Source organism: Mycteria americana, chromosome Z (assembly GCF_035582795.1).
Source record: "Mycteria americana isolate JAX WOST 10 ecotype Jacksonville Zoo and Gardens chromosome Z, USCA_MyAme_1.0, whole genome shotgun sequence".
Lineage (NCBI taxonomy): Eukaryota > Metazoa > Chordata > Aves > Ciconiiformes > Ciconiidae > Mycteria > Mycteria americana.
Genome location: NC_134396.1, coordinates 31,745,028 through 31,768,777, shown reverse-complemented (window position 1 = coordinate 31,768,777; position 23,750 = coordinate 31,745,028). Strand labels below are relative to the sequence as shown.

The 23,750-nt window shown below is 40.7% G+C and overlaps 1 protein-coding gene across 1 annotated transcript in view; it reads right to left on the bottom strand.

The window, feature by feature from the left end:
• TRPM6 (transient receptor potential cation channel subfamily M member 6) overlaps nt 1-23,750 on the bottom strand; it is an 86,875-nt gene that overhangs the window by 49,127 nt on the left and 13,998 nt on the right. Inside the window, exons 2-11 of the mRNA XM_075488622.1 lie at nt 23,247-23,362; nt 22,367-22,405; nt 14,604-14,784; nt 14,036-14,249; nt 13,055-13,179; nt 12,098-12,269; nt 10,587-10,761; nt 9,099-9,222; nt 6,691-6,763; nt 6,470-6,570 (exon numbers count right to left, since the gene is read on the bottom strand). Coding sequence (XP_075344737.1) covers nt 6,470-6,570; nt 6,691-6,763; nt 9,099-9,222; nt 10,587-10,761; nt 12,098-12,269; nt 13,055-13,179; nt 14,036-14,249; nt 14,604-14,784; nt 22,367-22,405; nt 23,247-23,362 — 1,320 coding nt within the window. The remainder of the gene's footprint in view (nt 1-6,469; nt 6,571-6,690; nt 6,764-9,098; nt 9,223-10,586; nt 10,762-12,097; nt 12,270-13,054; nt 13,180-14,035; nt 14,250-14,603; nt 14,785-22,366; nt 22,406-23,246; nt 23,363-23,750) is intronic.

Below are 23,750 nucleotides of genomic sequence, written 5' to 3'. Positions count from 1 at the left end.
GGATCTCCTTATCACAATGATTTGTCTTTACATATATTTAAAGTGCATAGTACGAAAGAAAAATATGCTGGAGGAAGCATCTGTGTAAAAAATCCAACAGAGAGAGGGAGTAAAACTGAGTCTCCATAAACCCAACGTCTGTAGAGACTTCTACGAATCTAACTTTACAACCATACTCTGATAACATATTCCCTACTATTTAATTCACTTCAGAAGCTAATGTATGATAATGCAGGGGGTGGAGGGAAGCCTTTCTTTTTTGACATATGACAAAGCCATTTCAAGGTACCGTATTTAAAGATCTCTCTATAGAACTTGAAATACTTTAAAGCAGACTTCTTTTCAAATATGAGAGAGAATCTGCGTTAGGATAAACTCTCTCAAAGACACCATGAAGCAGAGCTCTACTTACAACAGTGTCCAAACAGTGAAAGCACTCTACTGATGGCACTTGCACAGAGCTCAGCAGGATTTCTATATGCAAAATAGCAAAGGAGTTGGACATGTGAGGTTCATACAAATCCATATAAAGAATTTCTACAGAATACACATGCACAGAAAACACAGTAGGGTGAGCAGAACGAGGATGCTAGCACACAAATGGGGCAGGTGCTAGTGCTAACTTGGCACATGTAGTTAGTCCTTTCCATGTACATATTAACATTTGGCAGTAGTGATATTAAAAGATGACCAATAAATATTACAGAATTGTCACACGTGAAGAGAAAACTTGGGCACTGTTCCTGAATTATTGGTGTTTCTTCCAGAAATATCTCAAAGTGACCATTCTTGTATTAAATTTCCTTGAGCAGTCATTCCTTGTGCTGGCAGTGTGTCTAAAGAGGTGTAGACAGCCATCTGGTAACTACTAGAATGACATTCTTTGTTGTAAAGTCCATTTGAGACTGAGCTGACATTTAAGCAGAAACATAGTTGCAGCTGATTACAACCTTTACCTTCTGAATTTTTAGGACCAGAGTTCTAAAAAGAAATGGCCACAATCTGTGCATAATTGTGCATATTTCCTTAAAACACTTAAAGAGACAGAAAAATACTAAGACTGCATGCACAATCACCTAAAAATTGCTGCTTAAATATCTAATTCAAAATTTGAACACACAACCACGATAACCATGCACCAACTGTAGACCCTGACAATTGCAGGTCTGGCAGACCCTGACAGTCGGAGGGGTACTCCTCTTTAATTAAGAAGGCAACTAAGCCAAAAGCAAACTTTAACACTGTGCTTTTGCATTTTCTTCCTTTTCTTTTTTTTTTATTCTTTACAATGCATGAAGAAAATATTGTTATTTAAGACTTTTTTTCCTGCTTAGTCAAAAGAAAAATTTTAAGGACTATTTATGTCATTCTAATTTTTGCTTGGAGAAGCAGCAAGAGATGTAAGGCTTGTTTATTACGAGCTCTTTACATCTTACTTGAAGGGGAGAACATACTCATTATTTGACAATGACTTTTCATTCATAATGAACAACTGCACTGAAATAGATATGGACAGGTACATAGATCTTTTTCAAACATATCAGAAGCAGAGGAGCAGGAGTAGGGGGACTGCCAGTGAATCTGTAAGGCCAGAGGATGATCAAGGTACAAAAGAAACATGCAAGGAGATAAGGCTATTGCAGAAGTAGTAAATTAATTCATTGCCTCACTGCTCGCTACAGAACATGTTAGGAAAGGTCCTACATCAAAGCTGTTCTTCATGGCAGACAAATCTGAGGAACTGTGTCAAATTGAAGTGTCAGTAGAAAAGATTATAGAAGTTATCCGTAAAGTGGTAGCAAATTATCAGGACCAGGTGGTATTCACCTAAGAGTTCCCAGGGAACCGAACTATAGCTGAAATCAGCCCTGCTAACAGCAGAATGGAACAGCAGAAAATATGCCAATTGTTAAAAAAGACAAAGGAGTGTACAAGTTGTCAAAGTATGGCATATCAATACAGTTAGAACTTTGTAAGGACAAATATAATGAAACTACAATAAAGAACAGCAATAATAGCAACATGGGCAAATACAGTAGAGTAGGAGGAAGCAAGGCAGTTATTTTGTAGAATGAAATCAGAACTCTACCAGAATTTTGGCAGGGACAATGAGGATAAGGCTGTTCGATTGATACAGTACGTTTGTATACCCACAAAAGCTTTTGATGGTGGCTTTCTTGAAGGACTTCTAAACAAATTAAGCTGTCGCTAGGCAAAAGGTTTTTCAATTGTTTAATAACTGATCAAATGGTAGTGAAAAATATTATTAATAGTGGTGGGAGACCAAGAAAATCCCACATATTGAATACTGACGACAATATTTGCTGATGACATACAAATATTCATAATAAAATTGATTGGGAAGATGTGCATAAAAACCTCATAATATGGGCTAACCAGCCAGAAAAACAGGTGAAGTTCAGTATTGGTAAATGTGAAATAATGCGCATTTGGGAAACAACCCTACCGGCACGTCAGTCTCGAAATTAACTCAGAAAATATATTAGTGGACATATCTTCTGAAAGCATGAACGTAAGCTGGATATAAGTTGGAAACAAGTAAAAAAGGCATACTGACTATTGGGATTTATACTTAGATGAATACAGAATAATGTATAAAATATTAGCATTTCACTAAATGTCTCAGAACCCCATATCTTGAATACTGGGTACACTGCTGGTCTGCCTATCCCAAAAGATGACTTTAAGACCTGAAAAAAAGTATGTAGAAGAGCAGAAAAGATTGTCAGAAATATGGAAAAACTGAACAGATAATCACCTTGGGAAAGCCAAGAGTGAAGCAGGGGGGACTATGCAATAGTTCTCTAAAATCTTCTTTGTCAAAGCCATGGGGACTAGGAAAATGTTATTCATTATTTCCCATATACATAGAATCATAGAATCATTTAGGTTGGAAAAGACCTTTAAGATTACTGAGTCCAACCTTAAAACTGCCAAGTTCACCACTAAACCCTATTCCTAAGCACCACATCTATACATCTTTTAAATACCTCCAGGGATGGTCACTCAACCACTTCCCTGGGAAGCCTGTTCCAATGCTTGATAACCCTTTCAGTGAAGAAATTTTTCCTAATATCCAATCTAAACCTCCCCTGGCACAACTTGAGGCTGTTTCCTCTCATTCTGTCACTTGCTACTTGGGAGAAGAGACCGACCCCCACCTTGCTACAACCTCCTTTCAGGTAGTTGCAGAGAGCGATAAGGTCTCCCCTCAGCCTCCTTTTCACTAAAGAGCAGAAGGCATCAAATGAAAATATCAGGTAGCAAACAGCCACCAAAATTTAACACTCTCAGTTTAAGATCTCTTGTAAAGCCTTTGACTCAGTTTCGCACAGCATTCTCCTGGAGAAACTGGCTGCTCATGGCTTGGACGGGTGTACTCTTCACTGGGTTAAGAACTGGCTGGATGGCCAAGCCCAAAGAGTCAAAGAGTTGTGGTGAATGGAGTTAAATCCAGTTGGCAGCTGGTCACAAGTGGTGTCCCTCAGGGCTCTGTGTTGTGGCCAGTTCTGTTTAATATCCCTATCAATGATCTGGACGAAGGGATCAAGTGCACCCTCAGCAAGTTTGCAGACAGCACCAAGTTGGGTGGGAGTGTTGATGTGCTTGATGGTAGGAAGGCTCTGCAGAGGGACCTGGACAGGCTGGATTGATGGGCTGAGGTCAACTGTATGAGATTCAACAAGGCCAAGTGCCACAACCTGCACTTGGGTCACAACAACCCCATGCAACGCTACAGGCTTGGGCAAGAGTGGCTGGAAAGCTGCCCAGCAGAGAAGGACCTGGGTGTGTTGGTTGACAGCCGGCTGAACATGAGCTGGCAGTGTGCACAGGTGGCCAAAAAAGCCAGTAGCATCCTGGCTTGTACCAGAAATAGTGTGGCCAGCAGGAGTAGGGAAGTGATTGTCCCCCTGTACTCAGCACTGGTGAGGCCACACCTTGAATACTGTGTTCAGTTTTGGGCCCCTCACTACAAGAGAGATATTGAGGTGCTGGAGCGTGTCCAGAGAAGGGCAACGAAGCTGGTGAAGGGTCTGGAGCAGAAGTGTGATGAGGAGCGGCTGAGGGAGCTGGGACTGTTTAGCCTGGAGAAAAGGAGGCTGAGGGGAGACCTCATCTCTCTCTACAACTGCCTGAAAGGAGGTTGTAGTGAGGGGGTGTCAGTCTCTTCCCCCAAGCAACAAGTGATAGGATGAGAGGAAATGGCCTCAAGTTGTGCCAGGGGAGGTTTAGATTGGATATTAGGAAAAATCTCTTCACTGAAAGGGTTCTCAAGCATTGGAACAGGCTGCCCAGGGAAGTGGTTGAGTCACCACCGCTGGAGGTATTTAAGAGGCATGTAGATGTGGCACTTAGGGACACAGTTTAGCAGTAGACTTGGTAGTGTTAGGTTTACAGTTGGACTCAATGATCTTTTCCAACATAAATGATTCTGTGATTCTATTCTATGCCTCTATGATTCTATTACTGTATCATTTATATTAATTCACCAGTCAAAGCAAGTTTCACCTGCCACACTTCTCATGTAAAAGCAAACGAATGATGGAGACTCACAGGCCTTGCCAACATATATCTTCACTGATAAAAATGGCAAAAGCATAATGTTACTCTCTTACTCCAATAGTACAGAATTTCAAGCGGTAAGATAGATGGTGTCCCCCTTTCTTTAATATCTTACACAGATGTGCTTCAATAAAGCTTATCAACAGTTCACAGAAGAGTTGTTGAAGGCAAAAAACTAAACAAACACAAATAAAAAACTGTATGTGCTATAAAACAATGAAAGAAGACATAGGAAAAACACATTTTCTTCACAGAGTCAAAACATAACAGGGTATTGTAAAAAAAAAATCATAAAGGCAAAAATATGCACATGTGGTTGTGTATACAAAATTTTTTTTATATTCCATAAAAACAAAAGCCTGTTGGACAGAAACACTGTTAAGGTTACACAGTCAAACACTCAAAAGTTATCAGATAATTCATCACCATGAATAATGGTACAATTATTCATTGCTCAATCATATAATATGTTTCCCCAGAGAGTTTAGTCTTACTCAGTTTACAGAGTGAATGATGCTCTCTTAGCAGGGAGCTATTTAACACTTTGTTCTAACTTTATTGTTCCAGGCTTGGCACATCCCTTATTATTCACACACCGTTCAAATCCTGAAAATGAAATCGGCAATTTCCTTCTTTGCCTTTCAGTGGGCATTTGACACCATTTATTTTTACCAGGTTTTGTGCAAGGACATGACATGATCATCTCCACTTCACAGATAGTGAACTGAGCCCAAAGAGGTAACAACAACAACAAAAAAATCCTTTAATTCATGGATGCCCAATTGTAGACATCTCAGGCATAGTCCTCTATGTATTCAGCCTTATACACCAGAGGAAAATACAGACTGACAATCAATAAGTTCAGCTCCTTTGTTGTGTCAAACAACCAGCTATGGTCACTCAAAAAAAAATATACTCACTGTCGATTTTCCAAAATTTACATTGTAAAGAGGAAAAGGCACTCGGGACTGGAAAAATCAATCTTGTAATTCTTGGAAGGGAAAACTTAAAAAGTACTTCTGGGAGCATCAGATATAATTTATTGAAGAAAATATTTACTCATATAACAAATGGGAATAGCATGTGTTGAGGCACATACAGTTTTATATTTATCATCTATAAAAATCATAGTATGTACATAAAAACTCACTTAGGGAGGCTTATACTTAAATACCGGATTACATCTGAAAACCTGAAAAACACATTTTATAAGACTGATTCAATTGCTGGTGTATGTTCTTTCACACGCATATAGTTAATGTAGGTCTAAATAATGGCTTGCATTGATTGTAGCTATTCCTATGAAACAGTATCTGAAATAATGTCATGATACCATGTTACCATAGTTAATTTGACTTTTTTTTACATGGTAACACCATAAAGAACCATGATTTCTGTATTTCTGTCTAGAGCTAGGAAAATAGAGGCAACACTCCTTTGGAGTTTACTCCCTTGGAGAAAAGAGTACTCTGGGCTACAATGAAATATTGTTGACCACCAATGATTGTCAACACAGGCTTGAGGAATGCATATCCAGAAGGACCACTGAAACTATTTGGAAAAGCTAGCAGCAAAAACTACAAGAATTTTACACATGAGTTCTTCTCTGGGGAAATAAATGTGTTTGATTTTTCATATGATGCACTCTGCAGTTGAATACTTTGCATTTTTAAGAATAAGGCCTCTCCAAAATCAAAGATGATTACTCCAGAAGACTGACTCCAAGCATCAGACTATTCCTTAATTAAAGCCCAACAAATGTAAATCATTAAATGATTTGAAATCATGAATGATATGAAATCATGAATCAAATCATGAATGATATGAAAATTAGTTCATCATAATAAAGTGTAAAGCCACCGTGAAAACTAAAAGATAATAGTACCTTCCAGTGTTGTCCATAAACCAGTATGTGTTTCTTGGCAATATCTAGCCGGTTCCAGGCCAACGCCAAATCTAGCTGATCCGAAGCAGACATATTTGTACCTAGGAAACAAGCAAAGGACCTAGCAGTTTTCACACATTGATGTTACTCCTCAGCTGTGAAAAGGTAAGCCAATGGGACTGTATGTCAGATGAAAACAGGTCATACTTTTAGATAGTTACCTTTCAAGAGTGCAGTCAGAATTGCCAAATCAATGTCCTGCTGATCTTCCGACTCCGCATCAAATACGGTTATCTGTTAGAATTGCAGAAGTATACTATTTGAGGTGAGGCAGAGAAGTCTGCAGTTATTTCTTCTTGGTAAGGGCTGTGGTAGATTAAATCATACACATTTCAACACAAACAATGGCAAAGGTCCAGACATGATTTTCCTTTGTTTCAGACAGAAAATGTACCATTTTGCTTTTTAATGCAATGGCATCCCAGGCAAACTGGCATCAACCTACTGCATAACAACATGAGTCTATTTCCTTTTGATTAGCCTTTAAAGCTGAGAAATATAAAAATGCAACATGGTTGCTATCTACTCAGTTTTCAACTAGAAAACAGACACTCAAATAAAGTAAAACAAAAAATAATTTAAAAATATTGGGTAGTTTCCATTTTAGTGATCATTGCTACAATTGTCATTACTCCCATAACAAATACTTGGTATTCCATCCTATTTGAAAAGTCGTGGCAGACTGGTGAAGTTCCCAGTGACTGGAAAAGGGGAAACATAACCCCCATTTTTAAAAAGGCTAAAAAGGAAGACCTGGGGAACTACAGGCTGGTCAGTCTCTCTCTCTGTGCCTGGCAAGATCATGGAGAAGATCCTCCTGGAAAGTATGCTAAGGCACATGGAAAACAGAGCAGTGATTTGTGACAGCCAGCATGGCTTCACTAAGGGCAAATTGTGCCTGACAAATTTGGTGGCTTCTATACAGGGTTACAGCGTTGGTGGATAAAGGAAGAGTGACTGATGTCATCTACCTGGACTTGTGCAAAGCATTTGATACTGTCCCACGCAACGTCCTTGTCTCTGAAATGGAGAGACATGGATTTGACAGGTGGACCACTAGGTGGATAAGGAATTGGCTGGATGGTCGCACTCAAAGAGTTGTGATCAAAGGCTCAATGTCCGGGTGGAGAGCGGTGACAACTGGTGTCCCTCAGGGGTCCATACTGGGACCAGTATTATTTAACATCTTTGTCGGGGACATGGACAGTGGGATTGAGTGCACCCTCAGCAAGTCTGTGGATGACACCAAGCTGAGTGGTGTGGTTGATAGAGGGAAGGGATGCCATCCAGAGGGACCTTGACGGGCTAGAGAGGTAGGCCCATGCGAACTCCATGAAGTTCAACAAGGCCAAGTGTAAGGTTCTGCACATGGGTTGGGGCAATCCCAAACATGGATACAGGCTGGGCGACGAGTGGATTGAAAGCAGCCCTGAGGAGAAGGACTTGGGGGTACTGGTGGATTAAAAACTGGACATAAGCTGGCAATGTGCACTCACAGCCCAGAAAGCCAATCACATCTGGGCTGCATCAAAAGAAGTGTGGCGAGGAGGGCAAAGAAGGTGATTCTAACCCTCTACTCTGCTCTCATAAGACCCCACCTGGAGTACTGTGTTCAGTTCTGGGGCCCACAACATAAGAAAGACACAGATCTACTCAAGCGTGTCCAGAGGAGGACCACGAAGATGATCAGGGGGCTGGTGCACCTTCCCTGTGAGGACAGGCTGAGAGAGCTGGGGTTGTTTAACCTAGAGGAGAGGAGGCTCCAGGGAGACCTTATAGCAGCCTTCCAGTACTTAAACAGGGCCTACAAGAAAGCTAGAGAGGGACTCTTTATCAGGGATTGTGGTGGTAGGATGAGGGGTAATGGCTTTAAACTGAAAGAGGGTAGATTTAGATTAGATATTAGGAAGAAATTCTTTACTGTGAGGGTGGTGAGGCACTGGAACAGGTTGCCCAGAGAAGTTGTGGATGCCCCATTGCTGGAAGAGTTCAAGGCCAGGCTGGATGGGGCTTTAAGCAACCTGATCTAGTGGAAGGTCACCCGGCCCACGGCAGGGGGTTGGAACTAGATGATCTTTAAGGTCCTTTCCAGCCCAAACCATTCTGTGATTCTATGATTCTACTCGCAAAAGAGCACCTGAGCCGCTAAACATGCCAGCACATTTCGGAAGTATATTTCAATAGCCAGAGACAAGTTCTAGCACAATTCTGTTATGAGTAGAAGCATGGATGCAAAAATTTTCTAAATTACAAATAAGACACTACTAGAGAAGAAAAAAAGTAGGAACTATTTGATCCTTCCTGCAAAAACAAAGATGTCTGGCCTTTTACTAAAATCAGAAAGGCTGTCATTTCACAAGCAACCACTGAGACTTGAGAAGTTAACTAAACAAGTTCTCTGGAGCTACACAATATATAAATTAGCACAGACACCTTTGTGTTATCTTTATATTCGAAACAATGCTATTACTTCTACCACTGCTGTGCCCACATCAACCCAGCACAGAAAGAGCAAAAAGTATAACAACAAATGAAGAAGTCCTAAAGTCAGAGCGTGAACCCCACTCACGGACTCTCTGTGCTCCATGCATTCCATCAAAATGTGAAATAGATGACTGGACTGTTTCTGCCCCAAGCTAAATGTGTTTTGAATCATCACTAAGACCTCTTCCTTCACTTGAGGGCGCAGCTCCCTGAAAAACAGATATGGAAGCAAGAATAAGTATATATTTAGCTACTTCTTACCAGCCCAAATGACACCTCAGCAAAAGATGAAACTTGTGCTAAGCAGAGACATATGAGAAATCTCTTTTATTTTTACTTCTCTGTTGACGTATTCCTGCCTTCTTTCAACAACACAAAGCAAAGGCATCCCATAACATAAATTATTGCTCACACAGGCATTAGTTCTGACCATGCGTATATACCATTGGAAACAGGACAAATGAAAAGGTTAACAATTTTCAAAGGATTGTCTGTGAATATAGAGATAAAAATCACTAAAAGTTTAAAAACCTTTTTCTTTCTTTCAATAATTATATAGGGATAAAATTAACTTCTTCATTATTTGTTCATTAGGCTTCACACCTCTCCTATCTTTTTTCCCCTCATTTATCTTTCTGTTAACCTTTCTGTCCATATTTTCCTCTTCTTTTGAAATGGCAGGATTTTTTTTTTAAAGATCAAAAATATAGAAAAAAAAGCAAGCAAAGAAAAAAGCTCTCAATACAACACACTAGGGAAAAATACCACCCTCCCAAAAAAATATTTAGAAATGATAATAAATAAACAATTAGGATATGAAGTTTATTAAATTGTTCTTTTTTTTTCATTGTAATGAGCCCAGGACACCTTTTTAAAATTTGATTTTTTATTTAAAAAGCCCTTTTGGCTTTGAAAAACCTTCACAAAAATATTAATTTGCTATACAAATATATATATATATACACATTTCCATTTTGGACATAAAATTTTCATCAAGGTAGGTTTAATATAGTCTGCAGCTGAGGCTGCACTGGAGGTAACATAAAGAGTTACACCTAGACAAGGATGACAGATCTGGGTTACCACCGGGTAAACCAAAGCCAAAGCCAAGGAACCTTAGTCCTTCTCCAACCCCAGCCTGAGGCTCCTACAGCAACTATCCCCAGCCCGAGTCTCAAAAGCTTTGTGCAACCCAAATCCAAGCCCACTTACACAACACTGATGGCAGGAGAAAGGACTGAGTCAAAACCCAAGCAGGCATTCTGGGGTCACCCAGCAGTGTCCCTCGCCAAAGGTGAGAAACTTTATAATAACTCAAAAGAGCTAGACGCAGATTCTTTTTCCTCTTCAAAAAAGCCTTAGTAAATTTGGCAGAATAATTCTTTCAGCACTAGTTTGAAGCAGGGAAGGAAGAAACTCTGCTCTCACTTCACAGAAGTAAAAGCCAGCAAAAGACCATGGCGGGGTCATTACTAGAAGCATTAGAAATTATCTCAGCAGTTTTGAAACAGGCATTTTCAGGTCCCTCCCAATACAACAGACCAAGCAGGAGGAGCATTATGCCACTACTCACCCCGTATCACCCATGTGTTTGTGGGTAAAAGCCAGGATATCTGCAGCTCTGCCAGTGCCCTCATAGACCACCACAGGGACAGCTGGGCTGGCCCTCACGTACTCCCACACCATTAGGATCACATTGGGGCCTCCTTCCACCACCAACCCAACTACGGGTACACCTTGGCCCATTCCTGTTTCAAAACACACCTAACCAGTTACAAGCAGGTCTCAGTCACACAAAGAAATCAGAACATCTTGTAAATAAATACTCATGAAGGAGTCTCACACATGGTTCAATGGAGAGGAAATGGTGCTTTCAGTATGTCTAATTTGACTTGTACTTTTTAAGACTTTCACAGAACTTCTGCAACCAGATCAAAAAGACTATGAAAACCTCCTGATGAAATTGTAAGCAGCCCTAGCACTGGAAAGAAGAAGCATCCTTCAGAATATCCCTCTGCCCTTTACAATAGCCCTCACACGCAAGGACATTGATGGCATGTGAAATGTCGTCAATATCAATTTGTTTACCTACACACATAGAAAAGTAATCAGGCAGTTCTTTACATACTTTCTCAAGTTTTACAGTAGCAGGGTGTTTTTTTTAACAATCAGAAATAAATTTCAAATAAGATCCAATAGAAATGGAAAAACAACAGAAAGTCTGACTTGTAACAACTCATAGCAAGAAAAGATACGAGGGTGATTAAGAAGCTCTAAATATGAACACATTAAAAATTGGGTAAGTTTCTAAGTTTGTAAATACTATAATGTGAGAAGATAAAGGAAACAAGGATTCAACGTGATAACTCTGCTAATGTCTTTTTAACATAACTCAAGATTTAAATCTAGATTTAAATCTATTAGACTGGTAGTAGCAGTAAATCTAGGTAAGAGTGAACTTCCACAAATAATTTATACAATCTAGTGCATAAAAAGAAATTCTTGTCTGTAATAAATATTTCATTCATGATTTCTATACCATAACTAAGTTACTGTATAGGCAAACAATGGAAGTTACACAATCTGACAACCAAACATTGGCTGAAGGTATTCCTTTTGCAATCAGTCTTTGTTTCTGTACATGAGGAGGTCACAGGCTTGCAATATAGAAGAGTGATGAGGATAAAAGTAATGAACAGGGGAAGGAGGATTCAAATTCAACTCAGTGTGACAATTTTTCCACCTAGCAAAACACTGGGAAACTATCTAGTCTGATATAGAGACCACACAAAACTGTGAAGTAAGTAAATGATCAATACTTACTAGAAAATCTGAGTCATTTAGGTGTCTCTACAACTGAGAAACCAAAATGCAAGTTAGCCCAAATGCATAATGCTTTATAAAAATGCTGTTATTTTCATTTTCCTGATATTCAGAGTTCAAGACACGTGCAATTACTAACTTTCAACCTCAGTGAAATCTATGGCAAATGAAGATGTACAAGATGTAACAGGGAATGTCAAGTACTTCCACAACTTTTAGGGCAGGTTTTACTGTCATACAGCTGACCACAGCAGTACTCACTTGTGTGTATTTTTTGAAGTGATATGTACTTCTCCAAATTCCTCCTTAGCATCATTTCATTCCCATACTTGCCTACTGTCCCATCATCTGCCATTAGAAAATGAGAATGCATGCTGTTGAGGGTACTTAGCTTGCTGAGCGGATTACCAAGAGTCTGGTACAGGCAAACTACCTAAGAAAAGCAAAATAAAAAGATCTTCAAAGAAACCAACAAAATACCATCATTTGTGTTACCTCGCTTGTATGTATTTCTTCATCATATTGTGATCTTCTGGAAGCCTCCATCATGCTTTTTGCTGCTGTTCTCAAACACGGGTTTTCAATTGATTCTTAACAGCAACAAACCCGCAATTAACACCATAGAAAGCATTTCTGATAAGGCTTGCAGTCCTTAGGCAGAGTCGCTGCCTGCTTTTCTTTGCAACAGTCGAAACACAATGGCGTATTTTTCCTGGGTGTACTCCCATTAAAAACACATGAACTATCATTTATCAGGAATGATTTCACCTTACTTGTCAAGTGTTTTTAGACAGTAATGTAGATTGTGCCCTCACATTGGCAGTCACATAAAGTTCTAGTTGATGAATAAAAATCACACATATTAATAGCCTATTTGTGTTTACAATTAACCTGATTGCTCATCCAGAATCACATGAATATAGAAATACATCATTTGCAACCGCAAGATAATTGCCTAATTAATTATGAAATTTCAAAAAGGAATGGCAATTTCCTGTAAGAAGAGAAATACTTTAAAACTATTCATTTATATACAAAAAGCAAAATACAGTGCCTCAACATGCCACAAAATTCTACTGCTGAATAAAATCTAAGCCTCTATTACTGAGAAAAAATATCAAACCAGTGAAATGAAGCAAGGAGAAAATAAAGTATGTAAGAAAGCTATAACATCCCCTGACCATGATGGCTTTTGTTACTAAAATGTGTCCAACTCACATCTTTTCCAATGAGATCTCTCTGGTTCTCAATGATACCCCATGGAGGAATCCCAACAGCACAGATCTTTCTCAGGTGTGGTGAGGCACGGCCTTTCAGTGCATCCCCCACATGCCTGGACACTCCTAAACAGATAATTAAATCATCATTTTTCTTTTACTTTCGGAGACCTGCTACAGGACAGCAATGAAAGAGTTTCCCATCATTTAATTTATTCTATGGTTGTGTTTTAAGCAGAAACAAACCATCCCCCCCCACTTGTATATTTGGCATGCACTGCAGAAATTGTAAGGCTCAGATGTAACGCACCAATGCTTCAAACTCAACACATATCTGTAATATGTGTAATACATATACTCATATATGTTGCTAATGGTGCTTTCTACCTCCATAAAACCTTTATTATTTACATAAATGCACAGAACAGTTCTCCTGTAAGGTCACTGGATTGAATAAAAGCTAAAGAAGTAAAACTGTTTCAGTTCCATGGCTTACTGACCCCCTCAGTTTTTGAGAGTAGTCTACAGGGAGTTTCAGATACTAATAGGCTAATTAATGGATTACCATAATTCAAAACTTTCTTAATTATAAGACACAAGTTAAATTTAGGTTTGAAAACTTGAAACAGTTTTCGAAACAAAACACCAGTCACAGTCCTCAGAACCTAAACATTTTAATGAAGCAGATAAAATTGACTGCAAATGAGTTCTGGTTATCTACTATCAGTGTTCCTTATTACATGCAGAATACTCTGCTCTTTAATAAAAAAAATATTTAAAATATTCAGAATGCCTGTCAACAGTAGAGGAATGTGATGTCACTCTTTGAATTATGCATTGCTCCTTAAAAAAAAGTTTCATTTTGTGATAAAATATCACAAATTATCAAACAATTTAATTATATTTGCCCTAAATGTATATGCTTGTATGCAGAGAAAGAACACCAGAGGAAGACTGAAACAAAGAAAAATAATTATATTACCGCTGTTGATGCCTTCTGTAATTATCCATGCTCCTGTAGTCTCAGCAGCCTTCACCAATCCTTTGCTGAAAACCTGCTTGACCTTTGAGGGAAGCTTGAAATTTTGAATGCCTCCATGAACAGAGATCACTAGCTTTGGCAACTCCATCTGCCATTCTTTAACCATTAGGTGCAACAGCTGATCCAAATTGCTATCATAAGAGAGTCTAATATACTGGAAGAAATAATAATGGGTAAAATAAACATCCTTTACATACTCCAAGAGAAGAAACTGCAACATCTTACAAAGTTCTCAGCATTAATGTCTTAAAGATTTTGTGAAGGATTAGAACTTTCAGAATACCACTAACACGATAGCACAAAGATACATCAGTGAGCAATACAGACAGCAAGACAAATTATGCTTAGAAGTTCAACGTAAAAATACCATACACACACTCCAACCTGACTTACTTTTAGATTCCCCTGCTCTCTTAAGACAATCTGATATTCACCCAAAACCACTTTTTGTTTTTCTTATGCTGAAATTATAAAAAGAAGTCAGACATGTATACCCAGCATCTATTACCTTGGCATGGTAGGTGTGATCTCCATCTTGAAAATTGATTGTACCAAATGCATCCGTGGGACTCATCTTCGTGTGTTTTTGTACAGACCATTCTCCATCATCTCTCTGTGGGGCAGCCTGATAAACAGGCCAGCTACAGTCTACTCCTGGGTGATCTCCAATCAGCCGTCCACAGCAACATCTCATGTTAAAAATAAACAAATTATTTTATACCAAACACACTTGCATGCAACTCTAGGATCTTCATCAGAATAGCCCAAATACTTCTTATACAAAGAAGGATATTGTAGCTTGCTGACACGGAATATAATAAAAATTAACTCAGCTGAAAAAATCTCACCAATGGCAAAATTACATTGATTTAAATCATAAATATGTTTTGTTGGATACATAATTTGTTCTCTACCTGAGAAACACTGATAACAGTTGGGGGATTGGACTAGATGATCTTCAAAGATTCCTTCCAACCCAAACCATGCTGTGATTCTGTGTGACCCTGTAACAGTTTGAGAGTCCCATATAGCAATTCTGACCCGAGCAATGCAACTCAGATTTACTGGTCTCATATGTGAGATTTCAGAGGAGTATCTTGGGACACCAAGGTTTGCTATGGTTATTACCAGAGGTTATTCTAGGTACTGAAGAAAGATCTAGGAGTTACCATCATCAATCAGGAGGAGAGCAGCAACCCTCAGTCTAGAGAGAACTTCAGGGTGACCTTTATACTAACCCTGGGACGCCAGCAAAGTGAATATATAAAATAAATGGACTGAAGTGCAACGTTAAGGGAAATTTAGCAGAAGCTCAGTTAGCATTAAACATTTGCAACTGGATAAATAACCTAGATTCCAAATTCAATCAGTATTACTGTCATACAGGCTTCAACAGGCTCCAGTCTCTTCTACAGGATTAACTTCAATGTAATTTATAGTGACATCTGACAGTCCAGTTTTCCTTTAGACATTTCAGAAGTTAATATACCCTGGGAAATGGAGATAAATTCTTCACTTTTAGTCTTTTAAGATACCAAACAGCCTCCAATAACCCAAACTCAATGACTGCCTTGGGACTCAGATGTGGATCTAGGGGCAGGTTAGATGTAAACAACATCTGCAAAACCCTTAAGAGGTATATTCAGAAAGAGTGAGAGTTTTCTGTGGAGATGAATGAGAACTAACTGGTGAAAGAGAAATAGATTAAAAATAACAAGCAAACAAACAAACAAACACAAACACCAAAACAACCCTAAGCAAATTAAGGAAGTGAACTGCTTTAGAAAGGCACTTTTTGATACCCAGAAACCATGAAATTATGTTTGTACTCCAGTTTTTCAACGCAGGCAAATTACATTTGATAGATTCAATGTCCTGCAAAAGCAGGTTGGAGAAGGAAGCCTCCCACACTCTTGGGGAATTAATAACTCAATTAAACAATCTCACTCAGTGTAGAATTAAAGAGTTGTAGAAACCTAGCACTGCAGAAAATACTTGAGCTCTACTGTCACATGTATGATGATGGTTAGCTAGAAGTCAGAAGGCAATAGGGACTATGGAAAATACCCAAATTTTTGTCAAGCTAATTCAACATGGATTAGCTAACCTAGACCACCTACACCTTTTCCCTAGCTGAGACAAATAGTAGAATATCACACAAATACAGGGACTTGCCAGAAAGAAGTCAGACATGTGGTCACAACTGAATCCTTGAAAAATTAAGAGGAAATGATCTAGCTGGGGTGGGGGGAAGCCTCACAAAGGGGTTTTTATTGCCAAGTTACTCTAACCAGAAGTATTGCCCAGCCTGGCTCACTGCATGACTCCACAACCATTTGCACCGTGGTGGTGGCAGAAAAAAAAACAACCAGGGATTAGCTGAGAGGGCACAGAGCTGCTGAAACAAACTATTGATCTAGGGACACCATTTTGATGACATCAAAATCAAAAACCCATTGTAATTTAGCCTCCTCATAGGCAAACCAAGACAAGCAGGTCAAGGCTCATGAACTAAGCAAAAAGTATCCAAGCTGGAACTTGGAGAATAAGTCAGTCACATCAAGTCGCACAGAGAAGGGCAACGAAGATGGTGAAGGGTCTAGAGCAGAAGTCTTATGAGGAGCAGCTGAAGGAGCTGGGGTTGTTTAGCCTGGAGAAAAGGAGGCTGAGGGGAGACCTTATCTCTCTCTACAGCTACCTGAAAGGAGGTTGTAGAGAAGTGGGGGTCGGTCTCTTCTCCCAGGTAACAAGTGACAGGACGAGAGGAAATGGCCTGAAGTTGCACCAGGGGAGGTTTAGACTGGATATTAGGAAATTTTACTTCACTGAAAGGGTTCTCAAGCATTGGAACAGGCTGCCCAGGGAAGTGGTTGAGTCGCCATCCCTGCAGGTATTTAAAAGACGTTTGGATGAGGTGCTTATGGACATGGTATAGTGGTGGTCTTGGTAGTGCTAGGTTTATGGTTGGACTCTATGATCTTAAAGGTCTTTTCCAACCTATGCGATTCTGTGATTCTGCAAGTCACTTACAGATATACAATTAAATTACTATTTCAGAAGACTGTGAGGGATCAACACAGATGGAAGGTCATTGCTGACATCACATTGTCAAATAACATGTAGACTCAGAATCCATACTGAGAGTCACTACAGAGACATATCTAAACTAAAAGTGTCTCAGGGCAATGTAGCTGCAAAGCAGATAGCACAACGGAAGCAGATTTGGATAAAATCTGCCCACAAAGAGCACAAGGCCAATGACTATACTTGTTTAAGATTCTCCCTGCATACCTCAAAGGAAGGACCAGAAAAAAGAGTTTTGATTTTATTATTGATCTTCAGAGGACAAATTTCTCTACAGCTGAGCTATTAGCCTCCTTGCTCCAGATTTTTCTGCTTGTTTTTTGCGGGGACTCAAGGGTAAGAGACAGCAAATGTCAGGGAAAAACTGATCTTTAGATGAAAGATGAGAAAAAACATAGATACCCTATTGTTCTTTGGTCCTGAAAATACCTTGTGGTCACTGTACTGCTCCTAGAGTGGTTTCACAATAACAAGACCTTTCATCCAGGAGTCATTCTGAAAGACAGAGAACCAATAGCAGTCCCAACTAAATACTACATTACCTTACGTTACCCACTTAGATACCACATTACACTGTCTGACTTGGCAAACACCAATGCTTGGAAGGACAGCACTGAAAAGCAATCAGGCTCATCATCAATGGATTACATTTTCTAAAATCTGAATTAATTTCAGCCCATCATCAAAATAGGAGCACAGAATGACTATCTCATATGTTACTGTTCTGTATAGGGTCACATCAGCAGCCCATCCTAGAGCAGCAAGAGCCAGAGCAACCTACCTTTTCAAAGCTGAGATCCTATAGAAAGGAACTAACCATCTGACAAGACAAATCAGTGCAGTAACCTTGAAACTGAGAGGCCCAATGAACACTGAACTATTTTAGTAGTTATCATCATTTGCACTGCATACTTAACTTTTACATGTGAATGCACCCAGAGGTGAACTCCACTCAGCTCAGTTATGCTGAGCAGGTAGTGGAGGAACTGCACACAGACCTAACTCACAGGTGTGCAGGGTACATGCAGCTGCTTTTACCTCAGACATTACCACAGCAAGAGGTATGAACTCAAACGGACTGGAATCTCCCAAATTGCTCATGCTCTGCTCCACGCTGACACGCTTGCTCTCCCTAGACATGTAGCAGGAAGGGACAAGGTGCTAAGGACTCCTGAACTACCTGGGAGGTCAAAAGCCAAGACTAAGAGGCTCTCAGGAAGGTTGAGGAAACAAAAGCAGAACATTACATACAGCTGTTTGGGTTTTTTTTCTGTAAAGTTTTGTGCTGTGTGCATAGTGACAGGGATCAAGGAAGAGAGGAGCTACTGGCCAGGGATGATGGTCAAGTTGGGATCGCTTGGGAGCACTCGACCCACACATGTCCCTGGGACCTGTCGGGCTGCACCCCAGGGTGCTGAGGGAGGTGGCTCATGCCCTTGTGCAGCTGCTCTCCATGGGCTCTCAAAGGTCATGGAGATCAGGAGGTCCCCAACAACTGGAGAAAGGCAAATGTCACACCTGCCTTCAAAGAAGGGCAAAAGCCACCCTGAGGAACTGCAGGCCGGCTGGCCTCCCATCAGTCCCAGGTAAAATCAAGGAGCGAGACCTCCTGGAGCCCATGTCTGGGCTGTTAGCCCAGATGTGATGGGGAGCTGTTAGCAAGCTGTAGTGATGGGGAGCTGTCGGCAAGGATTTACCGGGGGTAAATCATGCCTGACCCAGGTGACTGCCTTCTGCGACAAAACCGTGGGGACGAGAGGAGAGCAGCAGATGCCACCTACCTCTGCTATAGCCAGGCTTTCGGCACTGTCTCCCCCAGTATTCTTGTACCTGGGCGGGGACATTACGGTCTGGGAGGGAGGACACATTGGCGGGTGAGGACCTGGAGGGTGGTGGGCTCACAGGGTGGTGGGTGATGGGTCGGACACTGCCTGGAGGCCGCTATCGAGCGGGGTCCCGCAGAGTCTGTACGAGGCCTGTCCTGTTCAGCATCTCCACCAGCGACCCGGAGGAGGGGATGGAGGGCACCTGTAGCCCTGGGAGGGGACAGCTCTGGGCATGGTCCTGGGTGCTGGTGGGCAGCGAGCTGAGCCGGGGCCACTCGTGTGCCCGGGCAGCAACAAGGGCCAGCGGTGCCTGGGGCGGTGTGAGCAGGACATGGCCCGAGAGCCAGGGGAGGGCAGGGACTCTCCACTGTGCTTGGTGCTTGTCAGACCCCGCCTGCGTACCGCCTCCAGTTTGGGTCCCCAGGACAGAAGAGACACCAGCAAACTGGACAGACTGCAGGGGAGAGTGATTACCCTGGTGATGGTCACTTGGAGCCCTTGCCCTCCAAGAAGAGACTGCGGGACCAGGGCTGGTTTAGCTGGGAGGAGGGATGGCTTTGGGGGCACCCAACAGCATCCCTGGCACCGAGGGGAGGGGATGGAGGAGACGCAGCCGGGCTCTTCACAGTGGTGCGTGGTGGGAGGGCGAGAGGCAGCAACACAAGCTGAAACAGGAGAGGCTCAGGCTGGAGATAAGGAGAAGCCTTTTCCCCAGGAGGACAGCCCAGTGGTGGAGCCGGGGCCTGGGGAAGGTAGGCTCTCTCCAGCCTTGGGGGTTTCACACCCCGACTGGGTGAAGCCCTGAGCAGCCTGGTCTGACCCCCTGGCTGAGCCTGCTCTGGACAGGGGCTGGGACTGGAGACCTCCGCAGGTCCCTGCCAGCCTGAGTTACCCTGTGATCCTGTAAATATATCATATGCATTGATTCAAAGCGTCTTTGCAATGACTTTACCTTCTTTGCCTCAAAGGCTCACTCAGCTACTAGTGAAGGAGGGAGCAATGTCAGTAACACAAAAGCAGACTCCTGGAAAAGTCACGCTTTGAACAACGAGGGAAAACCTGGAGGGTCAACACTGAAGTAAAAAGTAACTGCAGTAGCCCAACTACAAAACCCAGTGCCCTAGCAGCCAGCACTTTACAGATTGTGTCCAAAAAACATGTCTAAAAGGGCAGATATAGAGATAACTTGTGAGAACATCTCAGATGTGTAAGGATGCAGAAGTTCGGCACCACGTTCCTGAATATTCATGCAGTGAGATTGGTCTAGGTGCTGTCTGGGATGTGCTTGTGAGCACTGCACTGAAGAGTAGATAGAGGACATTTCAATACACCAGGGAAGCAGAGACAAAGGTGCCAGTAAGTTACTCAACTTTGATTAGCAGCTACTAAATGGAGTAATTCTACTTAGTATTAGCAAATAATTGCATTAACCACTCATAAATTGTTTGCAAACCTTGGAAGTTCTCTGCAAGTAAGAAACCATTAACAGATTTCATTTGCCTACAATATTAGGTCAAATTATAGTAGGCATCAAGTACATTCACATCACTTTTGGACTGTTGTGGAAAATGACAGATCTCAGGAGGCCCAAAACCTGTTTCATTGCTGATCTAATAAATACAATATAACCAGTCATAACACTCATGTGAAAATTGTTTCCTCTTTTTAGGAACAGAAAAATTCTCCTAGAACAAAGCTCTGTGCACACCTTAAAATATACAAGAAGACAAGAAGAATTAATATTTGGGAAAATGTACTTGCAAGATAATGGCTGACTGAAATGAACACCAGACACCCACACACATTCTGCATGTATAGACAGACGGACTAATAGGATTCACATGAATTCAAACAGCATGAAAATGCTCAACGAAAAGTGAAAGAAACAACTACAAGATAAAAAAACCCACAAAGGTACGGGATGTCTTTACAGAAAAAGGTGAAAGAAAAAAACAAACCCACACTGTGGGGTGCACATTTCCAGTTTCTCTTCCTCCCTTTCCCACTGTCGTGTTCTCATTCATGCAGCTAAATGGTATTTGATTAGGAGGCTGATCTGGTGGAAAGCTAATCTTGGTTTGGTTTTCCACCCCCCCAGGTTAATTTTCATACCAATGAGCTTCCCAGACAACATAACAACACGGTCACCCAGCGCAGGGAAGGGGAAGGACTGCAGAACTGCTGTAGTCGCAATTTAGACAGGACTAAACCACCATATTTTCAAGCACAAGTTAACTTCAGCTTAGATACCCACCTGGGTATCTGCAGGTTAGCAGGAAGCATTAAAATCCTCCCTGCATTTCTCCATACAGAACACCTGCAAAAATCTTTGAATCTCTATTCTTCTGCTCTAAAGCAAAATAAACAGGCGACCGTTCCCTCAGAGGGAGTTGCCTCTGAACAGATGCCGCGCAGATCGTTTGCCTTACAAGGCCAACACCATTCTGTATATTGGCCCTTTACAGTGATCTGATTTCAAGGAGTAATTTGTTTGCTTTTTGGAAAATGTGACTCCTGTTTCACATAAATCTTAGAAGCAAAATAAAATGTGAAATATCATGAAAAGGCAAATAATCATGCCCATGCAGATAACAGGACTAGTTAGCACCAGCTTGCTAGTTGTTAGTTACTGGAAACTCATTGTTTTCTGTTGCTTCAGACTTCAGAGGCCTTTAACACAAAACAAATGTCAAGGAAAGTTAAAATTTTTGTTCCAACAACTGATAATTTATTATCATAAACATACAGTATTGAAACCTGTTTGGGAACACCAGCTGAACAATAAATGTTGGATTGAAAACAACTAATTAATACAAGCCACAAAATACTAGCTGTCTGAAAAACCCACACTCGAGTTAAAAGCACCAAAGTGATGTTATTTTTGTCACTTGCCTTCCCAAAAGCAGAATGCCCACTGCAGAGAAGATGAAAAAATCTTCAGAAAACCTACCATCAGGGATGTTTCTATTACCCTCTTTCTTCTCCCTTTATTTTGTTCTTCCTCTTTCCATAATTCTTACTGTTCTCCATTGCTTTCATCTCACTCGCCTTCATATCACCCAGGACATAGCTCCCATTTAAAGGCACTTTTCTGCCTTTCATTCCTCAGGAGAAGATTAAGACAAATGCATCCACACAAAGTATTTGGATAAAATTTTCTACTGCAAATAAATTAAAGGTTATCATACAATTTATTTTACCCAGATTTATGCTAAACATTCTCCAGCACACCCTCAGAAATGCTGCTCTGACAATGTAAGAGCAAGGTTATTTTTGTTGTCATTACTTCCTTGACTAGGAATGCCCATCACTAACTTTAGTTCATTATAAAATTCATAGATATATATTTATGCACTCCTACCTGATTAAATTCTGGCACACCTGGCATCCTGCAGGACACCTGTGATAAAAGATGCATAATTAATACATGCTTGTATAAAAGAAAACATCTGTAATGGTTTTCATAAAATATCCATTTACTTGTGAAAAAATTCTCATCAACAGCATTAAAGGCTGTGTTTTTCTGCACTCACCCCTGGAAGATGTACCGGTTAATTTCAGTGATTTGTTTGGCATTTTACGTCTCAGACTGTATGTCAAATCCACATTTCATAGATGAGTTATCTATCTTATCTACTCTACACTATCCATGTATTCAAAACAATATGATCAAAATTACAGGCTTACATCCTCAGAACATGATCTCACCGAGTTTATTTAGGCAACACCAGCCACTAGATACACAATCTGGAATGCCAAATTATGTTTGCTTTCTCAGGTCCTAAAACACAGGTTGAGGATTTGATCTTTTCCTTACTCTTTCCACAGTCTATGCCAGCCTGAGCAGAAACTCCTATCTCAGAAGACTGTGATCAGCAGCAGGCATGATTCTGAGGCAGGGAGAAAATGGTGGTACAGGATTAAGAATTCCTGTGCAGCAGTAACTCCATGTAACTCAATCTCTCAGTTGAATGCCATACCACAATTTTGGTTATTGGGCTGAAAGCAACACATCTGGGGACCCTAGGAAGGTCAACTGTTGCCAACTTCTAACTCAACGAACAGCCTCATTTAAAACACACTGGTGACAGTATCTGTGAAAACCCATAAACACCAGCAATCACTAACTGGGGCACTGCAAAACTGCAAAGAACTTCATCCAAGCTACACATGATGCCCATAAAAAATTATTCTGATTCTTTCTCAATGTAACAGAAAGGAAGTGAAATTCATTGTTTTACCTGTGAGGATCTTTTGAACTGGGAATGATGTGTGCACATTCTCTTTTACTGAAGACCTCTTCAATCCAAGATTTGGGGGACTGAAAAGACATTTCAAATGTAATTGTATTGCTGAACTTAAGAACATAATGCCAAAAATCGCACTATAATGTCTACACAGCTGTATACACATAACACATAACTCAGAATTATTCCCATCATGATGTTAGATGAAACCAAACACTATAAGCTGACACTACAGCTCTGAACAGTTCTAGCCCTTCACCCCCAAGCTTTACACAGCTCCACAGAAAGATCAATATTAAAATGTATTCCCACCCCTCACTAATCAACATGAAAATTATTTAGAGGATTTGTCAAACACATGTACAATAGAGGAAGTGGTAAGGATGAATCAGAACTGCTTAAAGGACTGCACTTCCCTTTTGCCAGAAGACTAGCAAATGGCAATCTTACTAAAACTGTAAATGTCAAAAAAAGCAAGATTTTCTTTTTACCTAAAAG